At 47.6% G+C, this 18,116-nt stretch overlaps 1 protein-coding gene across 1 annotated transcript in view; it reads left to right on the forward strand.

Annotated features, from left to right (window-relative positions):
- Positions 1-343: 343 nt before the first annotated feature.
- The window catches only part of LOC117036321 (guanylate cyclase 2G-like), a 38,608-nt gene continuing 20,835 nt past the window's right edge, over positions 344-18,116 (forward strand). Inside the window, 14 exon segments of the mRNA XM_033131139.1 lie at positions 344-511; positions 1,766-1,845; positions 1,945-2,222; positions 2,225-2,272; positions 3,556-3,588; positions 3,591-3,664; positions 5,883-6,036; positions 6,039-6,067; positions 7,517-7,661; positions 10,229-10,244; positions 10,246-10,362; positions 11,479-11,588; positions 12,314-12,462; positions 17,581-17,718. Of these exon segments, the coding sequence (XP_032987030.1) occupies positions 344-511; positions 1,766-1,845; positions 1,945-2,222; positions 2,225-2,272; positions 3,556-3,588; positions 3,591-3,664; positions 5,883-6,036; positions 6,039-6,067; positions 7,517-7,661; positions 10,229-10,244; positions 10,246-10,362; positions 11,479-11,588; positions 12,314-12,462; positions 17,581-17,718 (1,539 nt within the window).

Below are 18,116 nucleotides of genomic sequence, written 5' to 3' on the forward strand. Positions count from 1 at the left end.
GACGCTGAGTAGAAAGCAAGCTGTGGTCCCCAGGGAACTCTGCATTGTCATTTAAGCTCCTGGCCTGAGTGGTCAGGAGGCTAAGCCTCTCAGAGTTTTTCAGTGAGCCAGGAGTTGGATGTCATCCAAGGCTCCCACGATCGGTGCTGAAGCCACTCTTAGATCGGGACTCTGTTTGGGGGTCGGATACCATGATGCCCACCCGACACTAGTTCTGACACGCGTTGTCAGTGTGCTCGTGACTTGTCTTGAAGCTGCTAAACACACTGTGGGTTTGCAAGCTCCCTGGAACAGCTCCCCTCCTTTCAGTATGCAAAGGCTGGGTGCGGGCCTCCAAACTGCCATGGACAAGATCAACTCTGAGCCGGTGGACCTTGGAAACCTCAGCTGGGAATTCACTTATACCAACTCAGCCTGCAGTGCCAGGGAGTCTCTCGCTATTTTCACCGACCAGGTCCAGAGAGAACAGGTTTCTGCCCTGTTTGGACCCGCATGCCCAGAAGCAGCAGAGGTATGCAGCCTTCTAGAAGCTCTAGCTGAGCTTTCCATTGGAAGGGGTGGTCTTTAAGATAATGGTACAGTCTTGAATAATCTCTTGACAAGGATGACTTTATGATAAATTACTGTGTAGGTCTTGGGTACCACTTCTTTGAGATGGAATTAGACCATGCAATTAGAACAGTTCATATTCTCTTTCTTAAAAGCCTTTCAAATGAATAATTATAAGTTCACTCACTAGCTTGTGGGTGTCACTAACAAACTGGTTGATTGTTGGGACTCATACTTCACTCTAATATTGTCAGCCATGTGGCTCAGAAAAAATTAAGAGGAAAATGAGTGCTTGGTTTTAAATAGAAAAAATGTCATTTGTTTGTGTAGGTTTCCCTTTGGTGCATGTAATAAATTATTCAGTGATGGTAACAGTAAGTGGGAAAGAATGAAGTATGACAGATGACAATAAACTAAGGCAAGAAAATGACAGAAATGAATGACTTGTATTTGTTCAGTTAATGGGGTTAGCTTTGTGGAAGTTCTTGCCTGTCTTGTGCTTTGAGAGGTATTAATGCAAAGGCTGAAGAGGAAGGAGCGTCACAGTTCTCACTCTGAAAAATACTGCAGAACTCTTATTAGTGGGTGCCGTAGAATTAAGTTCACCGTTCAATTTGAATCTTGCTCTCTCCTGGAATTCCCCATTTGATACATTTCTTGCTGCCCAAAGCCTACCCTCCTAAAATGCCACAGAGCCTTCCTTCATCCCTCCATCCTCACTTCCACATCCCTAATTTCCAAATCAGAAGTAATTTCTTACTTTCCTAACCTCCTATAAATCAATTGACTATAAATAGTGAAGGGTATATTTAACCCTAAAGCTGTTTTTAAATGTCTTAGCTCCTGTAATAATAGATCATAAACTCCTTTAAGAGCAAGGTCTCCAAACTTCCTTGTAAGTTGTTGGCTCCTAATGAAAAATGGATGAGAGATGACTAAGGAACAAACTAAGAAAGAAAAACTAAGAGAGTGAGTAGCAGCTATGAGTGTGGGCTCTGGAAACATATTTGCCTGGATTCCAATCCTGCTCCACTATTTGCTAGCTTTGTACCTTACATCTCTGTGCCCCCATGTTTCCATCTATAAAATGGGATAATGATCATACCTACCTCATAGAAATGTTGCAAGAATTGAGACGATATGTGTAAGCTCTTGTAAAGTGCTTGGCATATAATAAGCTCTCAATAAATGCTGTTTTTATTCTTCTCCTCTGAAGTCTTGCATCCTCAAGTTGGTTACACACAAAACATTATCTATCAACAACATTCCAAAAGAGAAGCTCCAGTGTGACCCATAGTATCACTGAATCCAAAGTTTATGCAGATACCATTCCATGGGGTTTGAATGTAGCATAAATTCAATAATGAAAAGACATTTTTTTTGGTTACTTTCAAGTTTGTTGGCTTCTGAGTGGAACATCCCCGTGTTTGACTTTGTTGGACAAACCGCAAAACTGGAGAATGACTTCTTGTATGACACCTATGTGAAACTCGTGCCACCCATGCATGAAATTGGTGATGTTCTCCAGAAATGTCTCTGGTACCTGGGCTGGAAGCACGTTGGGATGTTTGGAGGTCACTCTGGGATTTCCTCCTGGCATAGAGTGGATGAGTTGTGGAGGGTTGTGGAGAATGAACTCAAATCCCATTTCACTATCACTGCCAGGGCCATGATCTGGCCCTTCTGCAAGAGAATCTTAGGACCATGTCAGCAGTTGCCAGGGGTAAGTGGGAAAGAGTCTTCTGTTGCTTACGTTTGGAGAGACAAATAAGAAAAGCAGATAGGAACTCCTCGTTTTTCTATGGATGTAAAAAGCAGATGGAAACGGTACAAAATTAATGATACATAAAAGCAAGTTTCCTGTTTTACTCAACATCACAACCAACAACAAATTTTTTTAAAAAATCTAAAATGAAATCCCACATGCTATAGTGTTAGGATGCACTGAGTAAGTTCTGGAAGCATCTGGCAGGTGGGCTGGATCCTGGACTTGGGCTGTTGTTCAGAGCATGGGCTCTGGAGACAGCCTAGGTTTGAAACCAGTCTCTGACACTTTCTAGGTGTGTGCGCTCTGTGCCTCAAATACCTTATCTGTAAAAGGAAGACAATCATCATACCGACTTCACAGAACGGTAAGGATTCCATAAGGTCATGACTGTAATGGCCTTAGCACCGTGTCTGGACATAGTAATCAGTCAGCCTGTGATCGCCGTTGTTTCTGTTGTGGTGCTTATAAGGGTCTGCTTTCTAGTAGGAATTAATAACTGACACCTTTCTGTTCTTCAAATAAACTGAGAGTTTCTGGCCTTGGCACTTTGGGACTTGCTGATCCCTTGGCCTGGAGTGCCACCTGCACCCCATTATTCACTTGTATAGTGTCTATCTGACTGTCAGCTCCGTGAGGGCAGGAGCCTTCTGTCTTGCTCATTGCACAGTGCCTGGCACATGGTTGGAGCTCAGATAAATAGATGATAATTTATCTCATTTAAAGAATGTCACTATTTCATTTGTGTGTCCTCAAAATGCATGTTGACAGGTTTGGGTGGAAGAAAAAAGTACCATGGCCTATGCCGTTTCCCCACCATCCCAACTCAAACATTCTGAGTGCTCCTGATTTGAGGTCCTCTATCAACTCCTGTGTGGCTGAAGACTAACAAGCCAGATCTGTTGTTCTGAGTCAATGAAACAGAGAAACTAGAGCACAGAATTCGTCTGAGACTTTCTTGACTTGTACTTCGGGAGAGAGCTGCAGCGAGGTCTTCTGTTCCATTGGGCAAAAGCTGCCAGTTTGTGTACTGCTGGTGGTTCAAGAAGTGTGCATGCTGGGAATAGTTTGGGCATTCCTCTTCCCTAAAGCGTGCTCAGGGGAACAAAGAGTTCATGTCTCATTTGGAGCAGTTTCAGGCTAGACTTTAAAAGTGTGTGTGTGTGTGTGTGTGTGTGTGTGTGTGTGTGTGTGTTCATGTGCATGTATGTGCGATTGGCTGACTTTGTTTTCTCTTATAGTTATCATCTTAATCTGCAGCTCAGAAGATGCAAAATTATTCTGCTGGCTGCAGAGAACCTGGGACTCAATACAGGAGAATTCGTTTTCATCAGTTTGCAGCAGTTGGAGGTGGGTGTTGATGATCCCTGAACGGCTCCTGCTGTAAGAGGTAACAACTATGGAGCATTTGCCATGTGCCAGCTGCATTCGCTTACTGAAGACTCACCACAACCCCATGAGGCAGGCACTCCTGCGTCTTCATCTTAAGATCAGGGGACTGAGCTGAAAGCACTTACCCAGAGTTCTTTGGCCCCTTTAGTGAGAGGCTGAGCCAGACCTTGAACCAGGCTGCTGGCTCTGGAGCCTGGCCCTCTGTATCTGTCAGCAAACACCAGCTGAGGAAGAACTGCCACTTCTACCAGGTCACTGAGCCCTCCCCAAAAGACTCTCAAACACAAGTGGCTCTCACTTCCTTTTCTTCTACGGCTGCCTCACTGTATCCCTGTTGGAATCCTCACAAAGGCCTGGACAGACCAACACACCGGTCTGATGAGCCAACTGTTGGGTGATTTGGTTCTTTTGGTAACAACAGCAATGGCTCTGATGCTCCATGTGCCTCCTATGAGGACTGAGCTGTATGTTTTGTATGCACCATTGCACTGATATTCCCATGAGCCCCCTGAAGCAGGTATTCCATGCCTTAGCTGCATGCATCATCACATTCACTATTTCTAACAGCCTTGTAAGGTAGATATTATTATCATTCCAACTTACAGATAAAAAATGGAGGCTTAGGTAAGTAAGGTAACTTCTCCAAGATCTCAGAGCTCCCGAGGAGCATAGCTGGTATTCTAAACCAGGTCTTTTGGACTGTGGGACTGACTGAGCCCTTTCCCCCAACAGCTCTGGCTTATGGAGAATTTACTGGGTGCCAGGCCCCACTGTGAGCTCTTCATGTACTAGAACTCATTTCAGCTTACACCCCCCTCTGGAGAGATACTTTTATTTCCCTCATTTTACAGATGAGGAAACTGAGGCCCTGAGAGGTGAAATAACTTGCCCAAGTCCACACGACTAGTAGGAGGAAGAGCTAGTATTCAAACCCAGGTGGGATAGCCTCAGTGTCTGTGTATTTAACCACCACTTTATACTAGCAGGCTTCTGAAAAAAGTCACTCACACAAAGTTATGGACACACTGTATAATTTTTCCAGTAGCTTTATCTTTCTTAGATGGCCCATATCTTTTATATGACCCTAAGAAGCTGAAATGGGACAAAAAGAAATAAAGGAAGATGTACAATAATATTCCACATTTCTTTTATCTTTTCATCCTGAAGTGTTTTGGATTGCCAAAAGTGTCTCAGATTTCTTTGGGCAGCCAGTGTGGATTCTAAACCTATGGCAAACTATCCAGAACATTTTCCTACCTTCCTCTTCCATTGCTGTCCACCCCTTTCTCTTCACTCTTCCTCTTACCTCTCCCTTTGGACAGATGAGGAGAGGAGAGGATGGGTCAATTCTTAGCATTGGCCGGAAGCTCTTCCGGAGCCCTGGTCGCTTTTCCCCAAAAACTTGATGATCAAATTCCAATTAGTTTGTAGTGGCAGAAAGAATATGGAGCTAAAAATATACCACACAACATCTGTGCTATTGAAGTCATGCTGCTTTAAAAAAGAATCACATACATTCATTCTGTAAGAGTTCCTAATCTAGGCTTATAGGCTTCAGTGGGGAAAATAACCACGCTGCACAACAGCATTGTAGTGTGATAGTATTTATGCAAAATGCACACATGTACCTACGCCTCGGACGTGTGATTACTTCTCAGAATGCACAAGAGAGAGCAGTAGGGAACTCGGGGGAGATCCCACGATTTTATTTACATATATATACATAAATATGATATTACTTTCATAATAGTAATACTATAGATAATAATGAAAATAACAAACCACTTAAGACACAGCAGAAAATCAAGAGTTGACAGTCCTGTTTTTAAAGTTTTTAACCACCCATTTCTAACAGGTGAGCTTTTTATATCTTAGCTGCTTGCTGTCAACTTGATTTTATTTATTTATTTATCTATCTATCTATTTATTTATTTATCTATCTATCTATCTATCTATCCATTCATTCATTCATTCATTCATTCATTCATTCATTGGCTTCCTTCCCACTGCTTCAATGCCAGGGAAAAAAATGTGAATCTCGCATGTCATGCCTTCCAGAGTCATTGTGATTCTGAGGATTAGAATGTAGAGATTCAAATTCAGCCTTCCCTTTCCGCAGTTCCATTGCTCAGGGTATGTTTCTACAGGATGACTACATTGATTTATGATTTCTCAGGACAGTTTTTGGAAGGAGGCATTGACCAATCTGAAGGGGATGCACTTCCCCACAGTCTACGCGTCCATGCTTCTCATCGCCCTCAGCTCCTACGGAGAAGGCCCTGCAGATGAAGGCTTCCAACAACATGTCTACCGAAGGCTGAGAGGGCTGCCCCTCACAGCTCCATCTCCACAGAGGAGCAGGTCTGACGGCGGGTCATCCTGTACAGGCCCCTGCCCTCCCTCCTTTGAGGATATTTGTGTTTGGTTTTTCCATTCTCCCTCTTAGCTCCCCTCTTCTTTCCCCACCCCCTAACACACACACACACACACACACACACACACACACACACACACTCTTCCTCGTCTTCCACAGCCCAGAATAAACAGTGGTCTGATGCTGTCTTGTGAAATCTGCACCCCAGGAACCATGGAGGAGGACAGAGGTTACTAGGTGAGAGGCCAGGTGGCTTTTGGAGTCAGAGATGTGGGCTCCCATTCTAGTTCTGCTGTTTACTATCTGTAGGGCCTTGAAGTGAATTGCTTAACCTCCCTACATCTCAGTCTTTTCCCCTGAGAAATGGGACTGATAATGACGTCTGCCTCCAGGCTGTGGTTCTGAGTGTCTAAGAATGTAGCACATGGCAGCAGCAGAACAGAAACCAGTGGGACTCAGACCATGACAATTTCCTTTCCCAGCAGGATGCCAGGACCGAGAACCAGAATGGAGTAGTCAGCAATGTGGAGCTAGGACAGGGCAAGGCAAGCAGATGGCCTGGGACAGGGAGAAGGCAGTCAGAAGAGAGAGGATCAGCCAGTGGTAGTCCCAGCGTGTGTGGAGTCATGAAGCAAAGTGTCTGCCCCACAGAGAATCTGTTATTGAAAGACCATGGGCCAGAGCTGGAGCTGCTTCCAGTGTGGGGACAAGCTGAGCCTGAAGGTGATGACAGGCCACTGATGACAGGGGCTGCATCAGGAACAAGGCAGTCAATTGTGGACTGCAGCACACACGAAAAGATGATCAATCAATGAGTATTTGGCGAGACATCTACTAAGTGTCAGCTCTGTATCAGGTCTGATAAGGAAAACAGTACCTACAGCTTAGAAGGCACCTGTATGTTTGTTGACTGAATAGTTGAGAACATGTATTGAAGACCTACTCTGTACCAGTTAGTGCAACAGGTAGTATACCTATCCTGCCTCATGTAACTGTCCTTATATTCAATAGGACAGTGGCTAGCCCTATTTTATAAATGTGTGAGCTGAGATTCAGAGAGATTCAGAGGTTATGGAACTTACCCCAAGTTTCACAGCCAGTAAGTAGCAGGGCCAGCCTGGCTCCAAAATCTATCATCTTTCAATTAAACCATACTTCCTCCTGTCTATGGGCCAAAGAAATGTTCCTGACACAAAGGAGCGTGCGATCCAATCAGAAAAGGGAGGCCTAAAGAGATAAAGCAAAAATTGTGACCAGGTTATTCGCACCGGCCCAGGCTCATGGAGGCCCCTCCACTCTCTGTGGAATGGATGGAGAACATGTGTTATGTTACACTGTACAGAGATTAGAGAGAAATTCCTCCTAACTGAGCCAAGGGCTGTTAGTCAGCAGGCTGTGGGCCTTTTAAAACCCTGTATTTGCTTCCTTCCTTGAAGATGAGCCCTTACTCTGCCTACCTTCACGACGCGGTCCAGCTCTACGCACAGACCGTGAAGGACATGATAAAGGCTGGAAGAGATTTCCGGGACGGGCGGCAGCTGGTCAGCACACTGAAAGGTTCCCATCAGACTGCACTGCAGGGTAAGTGGCTTGACTGCTGGCGGGGTTTTGTAACTTGGGCCCCCCCCAATCAGTGGGGCTCGGAGATGTTGATCATGTGGTTTAAGGCCACCGTTAGGGCCTTCCTCACACCGAGTTATAGAATTCCTCCTTCTTGTGGAGATTCCAGTCTTCCAGAAGGGTGGTGGAGGTTAAACCTCCTAGCTGCCATAGTCTACTCTTCCTGCTCTGTCCAGAAGGCTGCCTGGACCAGGTGAGGGGGCCTCTTATCCCCTACCCACCCCACCCCCCGCAAGAAAGTCTCTCTTATAGTTCCTTTCAAACTGGTACATCAAGAATAAAACTCCAGAGAGTGGGACCTGCGTGCTGGGGTCACGTCCACGATCCCTTCCGTCCCATGTCTTCCCTGAGGAGGCACTACGCCTCATTCAGGACTGGCAACCTGTAAAGACGGGGCTTAGCCTCCTTGACTTTCCTCACCAGGGTGAGAATAGGCTTGGATGTGATCTGTTTTGAAATCACCCCGGGGGTTGACCGACTGCTGTCATCTTTTTGTATTCTAATTTTCTCATTTGTAAGACAGTACCTCCTACAACATATAATAATAATAGCCAACATTTATAGAGGGCTTACCTTTTACCAGTCTAGGTGCCAAGAGGTCACTTAATCGTCACACAACCCTGGAGGTAGTACTATTACTCTCTGTGTTACATTATGAAGGTGAGTAAACCCAGGGTAGAAACGGTATCTCCTTGTTCAGAGTCACCAAGTTACTACATGGTAGAGCCAGAATTCAGAATAAGGCCTGCCTTTCTCTAGGGCTCATGTCTTCACTGATGTATAACACTGAAAAGTAATTAAAATATATCTAGGGCTTGGCACATAGTGTCTACTCATTAAGTGGTCGCTATTTATCTTTTGCTTGGCTTTTCATTCACTTAATAAATTATGACCTAAACTTTATCAAAAAATTTAAAGAGAACTGCTGGGGCCTGCTCTTTGGGGTTTTCATAGACTCAGTTCACATTTGCCCCGTCAATACCTTTTCCAAGTAGAAATTTTAACCTGCTTCCCCCCCTTCTTTTCTTCCTGACCCTGAAGTATTTACTTTAAAAAAAAAAAGGTGAGGGGAGGGGAGTCTGTCTTCTTGCTCTGAGTTTAATCTGCTCTGCCAGGTCAATTTATTTCCTCTTTCCTGCCCTTTTAGAAATTCCTAATGGTGGGAGTAGGGGCAGATGTGAAGGGCAGTGATGCCCTTCTGGGGAGCCTGGGCCCCTTTCAGGGACTCAAGCCTGGAGGGCTCACCTCCCCCTGCCCCCCTTCCAAGCTGGCTTCTGCTCCCGTAAGAGCTGCAGAACCGGATCTTAACAGAATCAGGATATTTGTTTCTGCTTCTCGTGTTCACGTCTGCCATGGTATCCAGCACAACAGCCACAGAGCTAACCAGGGCCAAAGGCCTGTACACCAATTGGGAAGCGGCCCCTGGCGGAGGAGGTCAAATTAGAAAATCAAGGCCCCATCCCTTCTTTGCGCAGTGAACCTACTACACGCTGAGAGCAGCGACCCTAATTGTTGCATAGGCTCCAGCCCCTTCCCTGTGCAAATCTTGGAGGGAGCTGCGCTTGACGCCCACGTGCAGTACACCAGGGCGCAGGTGCGCAGTCCGGCATGGTGGGGCGCTGAGAAGAACATGGTACTTGAGGCCCAATAAGCCTGCCTCTTCCTGTGTCTGGAAACTAGGGGGAGTCTTGCTTCCAAGCCGTGTTTATTAGGAATGGATAGTGGTGCCTCCTTAGCAGGGTCAACAGGGACGAGAGGAGTGAAGTCATCACAGCCCACGGTGCCGGGCACATAGTAGGTGCTTCATAGATGGTAATTTTATGCCCTGTCCCTAGTGGAAATAAATCAGCAACAAGTCAGACCACGAGTCCTAGTTTGGGGTGTGGCGGAGCTGCGCTTCACGCCTCTGGGATCTCGGATGTGTCTTTTGTGCGTCAGGTTGAGCACATCCTAAGCAAGAACAAAGAACACACCGGAGCCAGGACGGAGAGCCAGGGCCAATGCCCCAGCACAAACCAAAACCAGGAAGGAAGGGCGGCTCTAAGGACAAAACTTGCAAACTCCGGCCCCAGGGCCTGGCAGTGTGGAGGGGGTGTGGTGAGGAGGGTGGGAGGGGCCTGGAGGGTGGGAGGGGCCTGGAGGAGGTGGCTGTTCCCAGGGCCAGTCACCTGCCTCCGTGTCATTTGGCCTCCTGTTGTCCTATATGGTTGTCCTAGGGAAGCATAACTCTTGGGTTTTATGTGAAATTACTTAGAAACTTTTTTTTGTTTTAAATGCTGAATGGGCCTCCCCAGCACCCCGTAACAAAGTACAGCTGGCTGCTCAAAGTGGCCCCTGAGCCCCACCAGGGGACAACCTCTGGAACGATCCCTTTTTTTCACTCTCCTTCTTGACCCTCTGTCCTAGTCCTAAAATGGCCTCACAGCTAGCTTTCGGTGCTGGCTGCTGGTGAGGGCTTTCTGCCGATAGGAGTTCGAGTCCCAGGTCCCTCTCGGTCTTCCTCACTGTGTGGAATATTCTCTGTCTAGGAATTACTGGCCCCGTTTGTGGACTCCCAGGGAGAAAGATGCATGCATTACTCGGTCTATGCTCTACGGAGATCCAGAAATGGGTCCTTCTTTCTTCCTGTTCTTTATTATGCCAGCTACCAGAAAGTAATCAGGTACTGATGGGACATGTCTTCGAGTTTAGCTCATACTACAGGAAGAGACCTGAGAGGAGAGGGAGGGCTGGGGACCTGCTGGGAAGCCAATTTGGGGTCCAGTTCCTATAATCCACCACACGTTGTCTGGTTCTCTCTGAACTCCCCAAGATCGACTTTGGGCCTTTAAGGTGCTCTTGCCCTTGATGGTGGGTGTGGCTTGGCCACTTCACATTTAAGTTTAGAACACAGCACACTTACCTGCACCTCCACAGGAGCCTGGGCCTCCTCTGAGGATCCAGTCGGGCAGGTTACACTAGCCTGTGGTTTGGAGGAGAGGCCCTGGCCCAGGGTGGTGATGGAGCACGGGGCCCTCAAGGGGGTTGGGTGCACAGTCCGTGAAACAGACTCTTTCAGTCAGCCTGCCTCCAAAACAGGGAGCCCAGTGGACAGCAGGACCTGGCTGCCATCCTGGGTTCCCAGTACTCAGGAATCCCCAGAAGAAAAATCTCTGCTTTTGTTCTCTCCGTTATAAATCAATGATAAAACTAAAAGGAAGCCTAAAGTTTAATTCAATATCTATTTGCCTCCACTGTCACCATCCCCAGTCCAGATTTGACACTTTCTTCTTTCCTACTCTTATGGAATTTAAATGTATCAAAATGGCTTGGCCCAGAAAATAAAACCACCATGGCAAACAAAGGTCCCCAGTATTATAGAAACCGGCATTCTTCACGCAGGGGGAGATGTTTTGGTCTGTGAAATGTCAAGCTGCTCTATAATAAGATTTACCTGCATCAAACATGGGAGAAAATCCCAGCAACATTGCAGAATTGCCACATCATCTTTTAAATCAGAAGGGATGCGGTTTAAATGAAAAGATCGAGTCAGCTAGCTATGGTACCCCACAGAAAGATACTGCATTTCCTTGAATTAGAGTACCTGAAAGCTGGATTTGAAGGGGCTAGGTAAGGTGGGAAAATTGGATGGATCAGCAGACAATTGAATTAAGAGATCAAGGCCTGCTTTTTGCAAATGACGTGTGTTTTATTTGCCCCTGCTATACCTGAGGTAGAGACAAGTAGGATAAATCAAGGGGGCACTGACCTTGCATTGTCTTTTTTTGTTGTTGTTAAGGCCCATGAGGAATTTCTCCACTATTACTTGGCCCCATGGCTCCTTTACGGAAGGCAGACCTGGCTGTGGATTTTACAATGAGCTCTGTGAAACTCGGCCTACTTTTACAGGTTAGTGTGGGCATTCGGGGAAGATAGCAGGAAAGGATTCGCTACAGCAGGGCTTCTCAACAGCAGCAGCACTGCTGACATTTTGGGGAGGATAATCTCTGTGTGTGGTGAGGTGTGGGGGGTGCTGTCCTGTGCATTGTAGGCTGCTTAGATGCCAGTGGCTCATTAGAAACTAGGGACACCCTCCAATTGTAACAACCGAGATTGTCTCCAGATGTTACCAAGTATCCCCCAGGGAGGCAACATCACCCACCTCCCCTGTTGAGAACCTCTGCTCTAGGGAAACTTGGCTCCTGAGATTTGAGGCTCAGGAACTTCCTTTCTAAGGAGGTAGAAAGAACCTGACGGGAGGGTGTTGCCCGATGTTTAGGGGTCCAGCCCTGGAATTAGATGGATTATACCTGAGAACAACTTTAAGGAATTGTTCTCGTTTATTAAACGTAGTAAAGGTTTAATAAAAGGTGGTGGTGGTATTAGAAGAATACTCCCAGTGGTATTCTCCCCACTGGGAGTGTCTATACAAAGGGAGAGGTGAGTGGTGTTGCTACGGGGACCAGAGAGGAGGTCAGAAAAGCATTCCTGGAAGAGACAAGTCTGAGTGGACTCAGTGTGTCCTAACTTGGACGCGCACCTGGACAGCTTTGGAGGCATCTGCTTGGCAGGGCCAGGCTGGGGCCAGAGTGTAGGCAGGCTTGAGTAATGGGTGATATGTCTCTGCCCTCCAGGTATGACTGCTGTGATTCTTGCCATAACCCTCCTGATTATTGTTTTGGGAGCTGTCCTCATAGGTCTGATTTTAAGGATGCAGAGGCCAAATAAAGACATTTGGTGGCAAATCGATTATGACGACATCACCATCCTGCCCCAGAGCAAGGTGAGGCCACACCTGGCCCAGGCATCCACTTTGCTGCTCACTGCTGGTGATTTGTGGAAGGGACATCATCTAGGAGCTTATGAGAGCAGAGGCCGACATTTATAAAGTGAGAAATCTCAAGCCCTGAGTTCTGGCTCCAGGCCTACCACTTCCTTGCTGAATATCTCTGAGAATGTCATTTCTGAACCTCAGTTTCTGAATACTTAAAAATGATCAGGCGGTCTCTAAAATTCCCCTTCAGCTCTATTACCCTGTGGGTGTAAAAATCTATGTATCCTGCTAAATATTAAAGCTGTCTTCTGGGGAGCATCTAGTTCTTTTCAAAACCATATTAACTCCTTTAATCTGATGACTAAAACAATCAGGTTCATTTGCTCAACTCACATGTTGCACATCTCCTGTAGGTGAAGCGTAGTGCAAAGCATGGGGTTACACTACAAATGAGTATGCCTTCAGAGGGAGGCAGGTGCTCTGAGAGGTGTCTACACCGTGAGACAGAAGCCCGGCGGGTTGAGCAATGAAATGTCTCAGCATTGTGAAGACTTCAGAGAGGAGGTGTGGGGGCAGAGGCCCAGAGAGCAGTTTCCAGGCTCTCGGCCTCACGTGGAAAGGTCCTGGCTCGGGTAGTAGATGGCCGTCAGCGGTGGCCCTTGAGCCACTAATATAACTGCCACGGCTGCGTTAGGGAGTGGAGTCGAGGGAAGGAGAGGAGAGAATCGGTTGGTTGGCAGAAAGCGGACAGCAGGTCACACATCGTGTGCATCCAGCCTCCAGTGAGACTATAGCAGTATGACTCCCCTACCTATGGCTCCGTGGGTGTTCCTTTTTGGCCTCACCATGTCCCGCGTTCTTATGTGGGGAGCGGGACCAGAGGCCCCACAGGCCGCCCCGCATGATGGCACAGCGAGCAGGGTATGGCGCCGGCCAAAGCTCTCCGAGGGATGGTGGAGCAGTTTGTGCATGTGAAAATGCAGTCTCGGGAAGCCCATTAGGAGCGGTGCCAGAGACGGGGAGCGCAGTCTGCCTGGGAGAGTCTTGATCCGTCGGTGAATTGGTGGTCCTCCCAAGCCTCCGGATGACATGCTGCCCTGTTGACCATAGCAGGCATCACCGGCTTTTTGGTGGGCTGGTGCTGTAGGCTCCAAGGGTTGCGGACATCTTACACTGAGGCCTCCACCCACTCAGACACCTGGCATGGTGAGCAAGATTCTGGCCAGGTAGGAATGGAGTCTGACTCTGGACAGGAGAACACGTGGCCCCCACACAGTATGTGGTGCCCGATGGACACTGTTCTCAGGAGTTGGACCCCAAGGAGGGGTGGGAGGACATGGACGGCTCTCCGGCCAGCGTGAAGAGGGCCCTGCAGGCTCTGGCTGAGGCTCTGGCAGGCTCTGGCAGTTGCCAGAGGAGGAGAAGGCTACAGCCGGCCGCGTGGGCTGGATGTTCCTCACGGCCTTGAGTCTCAACAAGGAAAATGCACTTCATGAAATGGCCCAGGTGCCGGACCAGGTGTCCCAGTTGGAAGTGCTGGAAGCTCGGGTCTGCCTGTTAGAAGAGAGGCCCCACAGTGGAGACTCAGAGGCAGAGGCGGAGGAAGCGAGTGGAGACAATGTAGCTCCCAACCCCCAAGCCCGGCCAATCTCGAAGCAAAGGGTAAAACGTGAGCAACCTTTGGGCCCCGGGGGCGTTCCTGCAGGCAACCCAGCTGTGACTGAGTTCACAACCTACACCCCTTACACTCCCACTGAGTTACAAGAGTTGGGGAGGCAGTGCCGACAGCGCCCTGGAGAGCCAGCCTCTGCTTGGCTATTACGTTTATGGGATGAGGGAGCAGACAACATTCTCTGCTCCCCAGGCGAGATGGAAAAGCTAGCCTTCGTGACAGTGCATCCGTTCCTATGACAAAGGTTACAGAACTGCCATAGGTTGGCCCACGACCAGGGCAACCATTCTCTAATGGAGTGGCTCACTGCTGCGGTACGCACAGTATAGGGACAGGCTGGCGAGCTGCCAGACACTGTGAGTCAATGGCAGTCATATACAGAACTTACTCAAATCATCCGTGAAATGGGTATGAAACATGCTATTTTTAACCTTAACATGCAGGGACCGGATGACGACCTTTTTACAGCCAGCATGAGAGATCTGGTTTTGGATACTGCACCTGCGAGTGCTTTTGGATCCTTGGGTGCTATTCTCACATCCTATGTGGGGCAATGGATCCATGAAGTTACAACTGCCATGGCCACCCTAGGGGATGTTGAAAGCTGGAGGGGAAGAAAGTTAAGACAGGGGGTTCACGCTGTTGAGACCTGGAAGACCAAAACAAAGGTAAAGGGGCGAAGTTGCGGGCCTCAGAGAGTAACACCCGCATAGATGTGGCGTGATCTCGTGGCAGCAGGAGTCGATCAGGAGAAAATAGACTGACAACCCAATGCATTCCTGCTGGAACTTTGGAAACAGTTGTGTCCAGAACAGCAATTCCGGAGAAGCATAAAGGAGAAGTCTGGGAAAGAGCGACCCGTGTCCCTCCAGGACTTCATTCTGTCGCTTGAGGCCGACTCCTTTCAGCTTGATTAGAGGTGGGGCCAAGGTACCTGGTCAGAGAGGACGAGCAGGGACAGGAGGCCCCACATGGTCCCCTTCTAATGTGCAGAGGGTTCTGGCCCTAGTTGACACTGGAGCAGACTGCAGTCTTGTTTATGGGAACCCAGAACTGTTCCCCGGACCAGCAATGTGCATTGATGGCTACGGGGGAAAGACTGTGACTGTGAAAGCCATTTCCTTACCACTGGGTATAGGAAGGCTTCCCCCTCGTACCTACAAGGTTCATGTCTCCCCCGTTCTGGAGTATATTCTAGGGGTGGACGTGCTACATGGCCTCAGCTTACAGACTTCGGTAGGAAAATTCCGTCTCCGGATCTGGGTGGTGAAAGCGGTGACACGCGGGCATGCTCACCACCCTCCTCAAGTATTGCCACAGCCCCGGCGCGTGGTTACAGTGCGACAGTACCGCCTGCCAGGAGGGCAGGAGGAGACTGGTGGTACCCTAAGAAGTCCAGGAAGTCGGGCTGTGCCTAGAGAGAGTGGCAGTGCCCTGAGAGTCCTGGCTGTGTCCAGGATACTACATTCACCTCCGGGCTCCTCGCACAGGGACCCTCGCGGAAGCCGCTTGTCGCGTAGATTGTGAGGCGAGACCCTGTAGGGGGGGAGTGTGGGGACAGAGCCCTAGAGAGCAGTTTCCAGGCTCTCGGCCTCACGTGGAAGGGTCCTGGCTCGGGTAGTAGATGGCCATCAGCTGTGGCCCTTGAGCCATTGGCCACTGATATAGCTGCCACGGCTGCGTTAGGGAGTGGAGTCGAGGGAAGTCGAGGAGAGAGTCGGTTCGTTGGCAGAAAGCGGACAGCAGGTCGCACGTCGTGTGAATCCAGCCTCCAGTGGTACTATAGTGGTGTGACTCCCCCACCTATGGCTCCGTGGGTGTTCCTTTTTGGCCTCACCATGTCCTGCGATCTTGTGTGGGGAGTGGGAGCTGAGACCCCGCAGGCCGCCCCACGTGACAGGTGACATTTGGGTCGAGTAGGTTTGCTAGTGACCAGGAGAGAAGTAAACAAGGTGTGCCGAGGTGTAGGGTGCTAGGAACGGGAGGCTTGGCACACACACGATAAGCATGACGTTATTCGATAAGTATTAGGTTGGTGCAGAAGTAATTGTGGTTTTTGCAATTATTTTTAACCTTTTAAACTGCAATTACTTTTGCACCAGCCTCATACATAACATTTATATAACTTCAAAAAGTGCTGCCCTGCCTGTCCTATATATTTTAGCTTGCAATTTTGGAGTGTCTTTTCTTTCTTTCCTTTTTTATGGTTTGTTTTGTTTTTGTTATTGATATTAAGCAGTATAATCTTCGCAAGTGCATCTTGATTATTCTGGAGCATTTATTGCCTTACCAGAAATGTTAGTGAGAAATGTTCTTTAGAGTATATAGACTTGAGTTTGTAGAGCTCTTTGTTCCTGGGAAGAGGGCGAAAAAGGGGGTGAATTTCACTTTCAGCTCAATTTATTAAAAACCCACAATTGAAATACATTTTATTTCAAAGATCAGCAAGTTCACAATTTCATAGTGCTTGCTCAGGAGTTCATGCTACGCAAGACATTAAGAGAATAACAAGAGGTGTAGATCTACTGTTGAATCAGAATTGATGTGCTTGAACAAATATGTGAATCTTAAATACCTCAAAGCAAAAAAAAAGTGTTTTAGAATGTTATTGCTTGTTTAAAAGGGGCAAAAATTAGACTGAGGTAGGCAGGTTTGTTCTATTGGACATTTAGGTTAATTGTAACATAAGGAATGGGTCAAAATCAAACATTCCTCTTGTGATGTGTATATATCTTGTTCCTGTTATATTGGCTTTATTTTCAAAATTGTAGTTTGTAGAATTAGTTTCCTTTTATTGGCGTTCTTGCATATACTATTCATTCAATGAATGAATTATGACCTTCAAAATAAAAAAAAGGTGACTTGGCAAGTACTAAGTCTGGGAGTCTTCAACATGCTAAGACCAGGGGCTGGGAGTTCATTAGTAAGTCATTTTCAAATGTCCCTGGGAATTCTGGGGTGCACTGGTCTGGTCTTGAAGTGAATAATAGATTAAGGGTGTAGGTGTGGTAGGGAGGAATTCTGAACCCTCCTCTCTCCTTTTCAACTAAAGCAGCTCTGATTTCCTTGGTTTCTACATTAGGGTTCCAGGTGAGACTCTCCTTGAAAAACAGGTTTCCTCAGCTGTAAGACATTCTCTGTAAGACATGGTGAGATGTCCACTTAGGAAAATAACTCATTTCACACATGTAGTTAAGTACCAGACCAGAACTTGAATTTGGGTAGTCTGACTCCAGAGTCTGCCCTCCTAACCATGACACCACCCGTGATGGTACAGACACAAGAGCAATGTGAGTAGTAGTTAGGCACTCACACCTCGGGTCAGAGAGGCCAGGGTTCGCGGCCTGCCTCTCCTATTTATTATCTGTGTGACCTTGGCATTCGTCTATGAAATGCACATTCTTCAGTGCTTGGTCATGCTAGTGAGCGTGACTGAATCATATCCTGTTTTACAGCCACCCCAGAGAGGGACACCTGTGTCGAGAAGGGACAGTGGCAACTCGTCTAGTGTGATGATTTCTGGGGACTTCAGCTCCTTTATCAAGGGCCAGCGGGGGAAAGAGCTCCTGTGTGCCCCGGTAGGGCTTTACCAGGTACTGCTGAGATCAAGGTGGCTGCATGAAGGTCTTAGTGTGTGTATCTGTCCCATTCTCTGCATGTCCTTTCTGTCATGCAGGGCATTCTACATTAGGGGACTTTCTCCAAGTAAAAACTAGGCAGTATGGTAACTCCAGACTGGTGCTTCTCAACTTCAATGTGCATCTGAGTCACCTGGGCCTCTTGTTACAAAGTAGATTCTGGTTCAGCTGGTTTAGGGTAGGGCCTGAGATTCTGCATTTTCCTTAACAAACTCCCAGGTAATGTCTATGCTGGCTTCTGTATTAGACTCAGCTTTGTCCAACAGAACTTTTTATGAATATGGTAATATTCCACATCTGCTCAGTCCAATATGGTAGCCACCACCATCAGGTGACTATTGAACATTAGTGTG

Source organism: Rhinolophus ferrumequinum, chromosome 16, assembly GCF_004115265.2.
Source record: "Rhinolophus ferrumequinum isolate MPI-CBG mRhiFer1 chromosome 16, mRhiFer1_v1.p, whole genome shotgun sequence".
NCBI lineage: Eukaryota > Metazoa > Chordata > Mammalia > Chiroptera > Rhinolophidae > Rhinolophus > Rhinolophus ferrumequinum.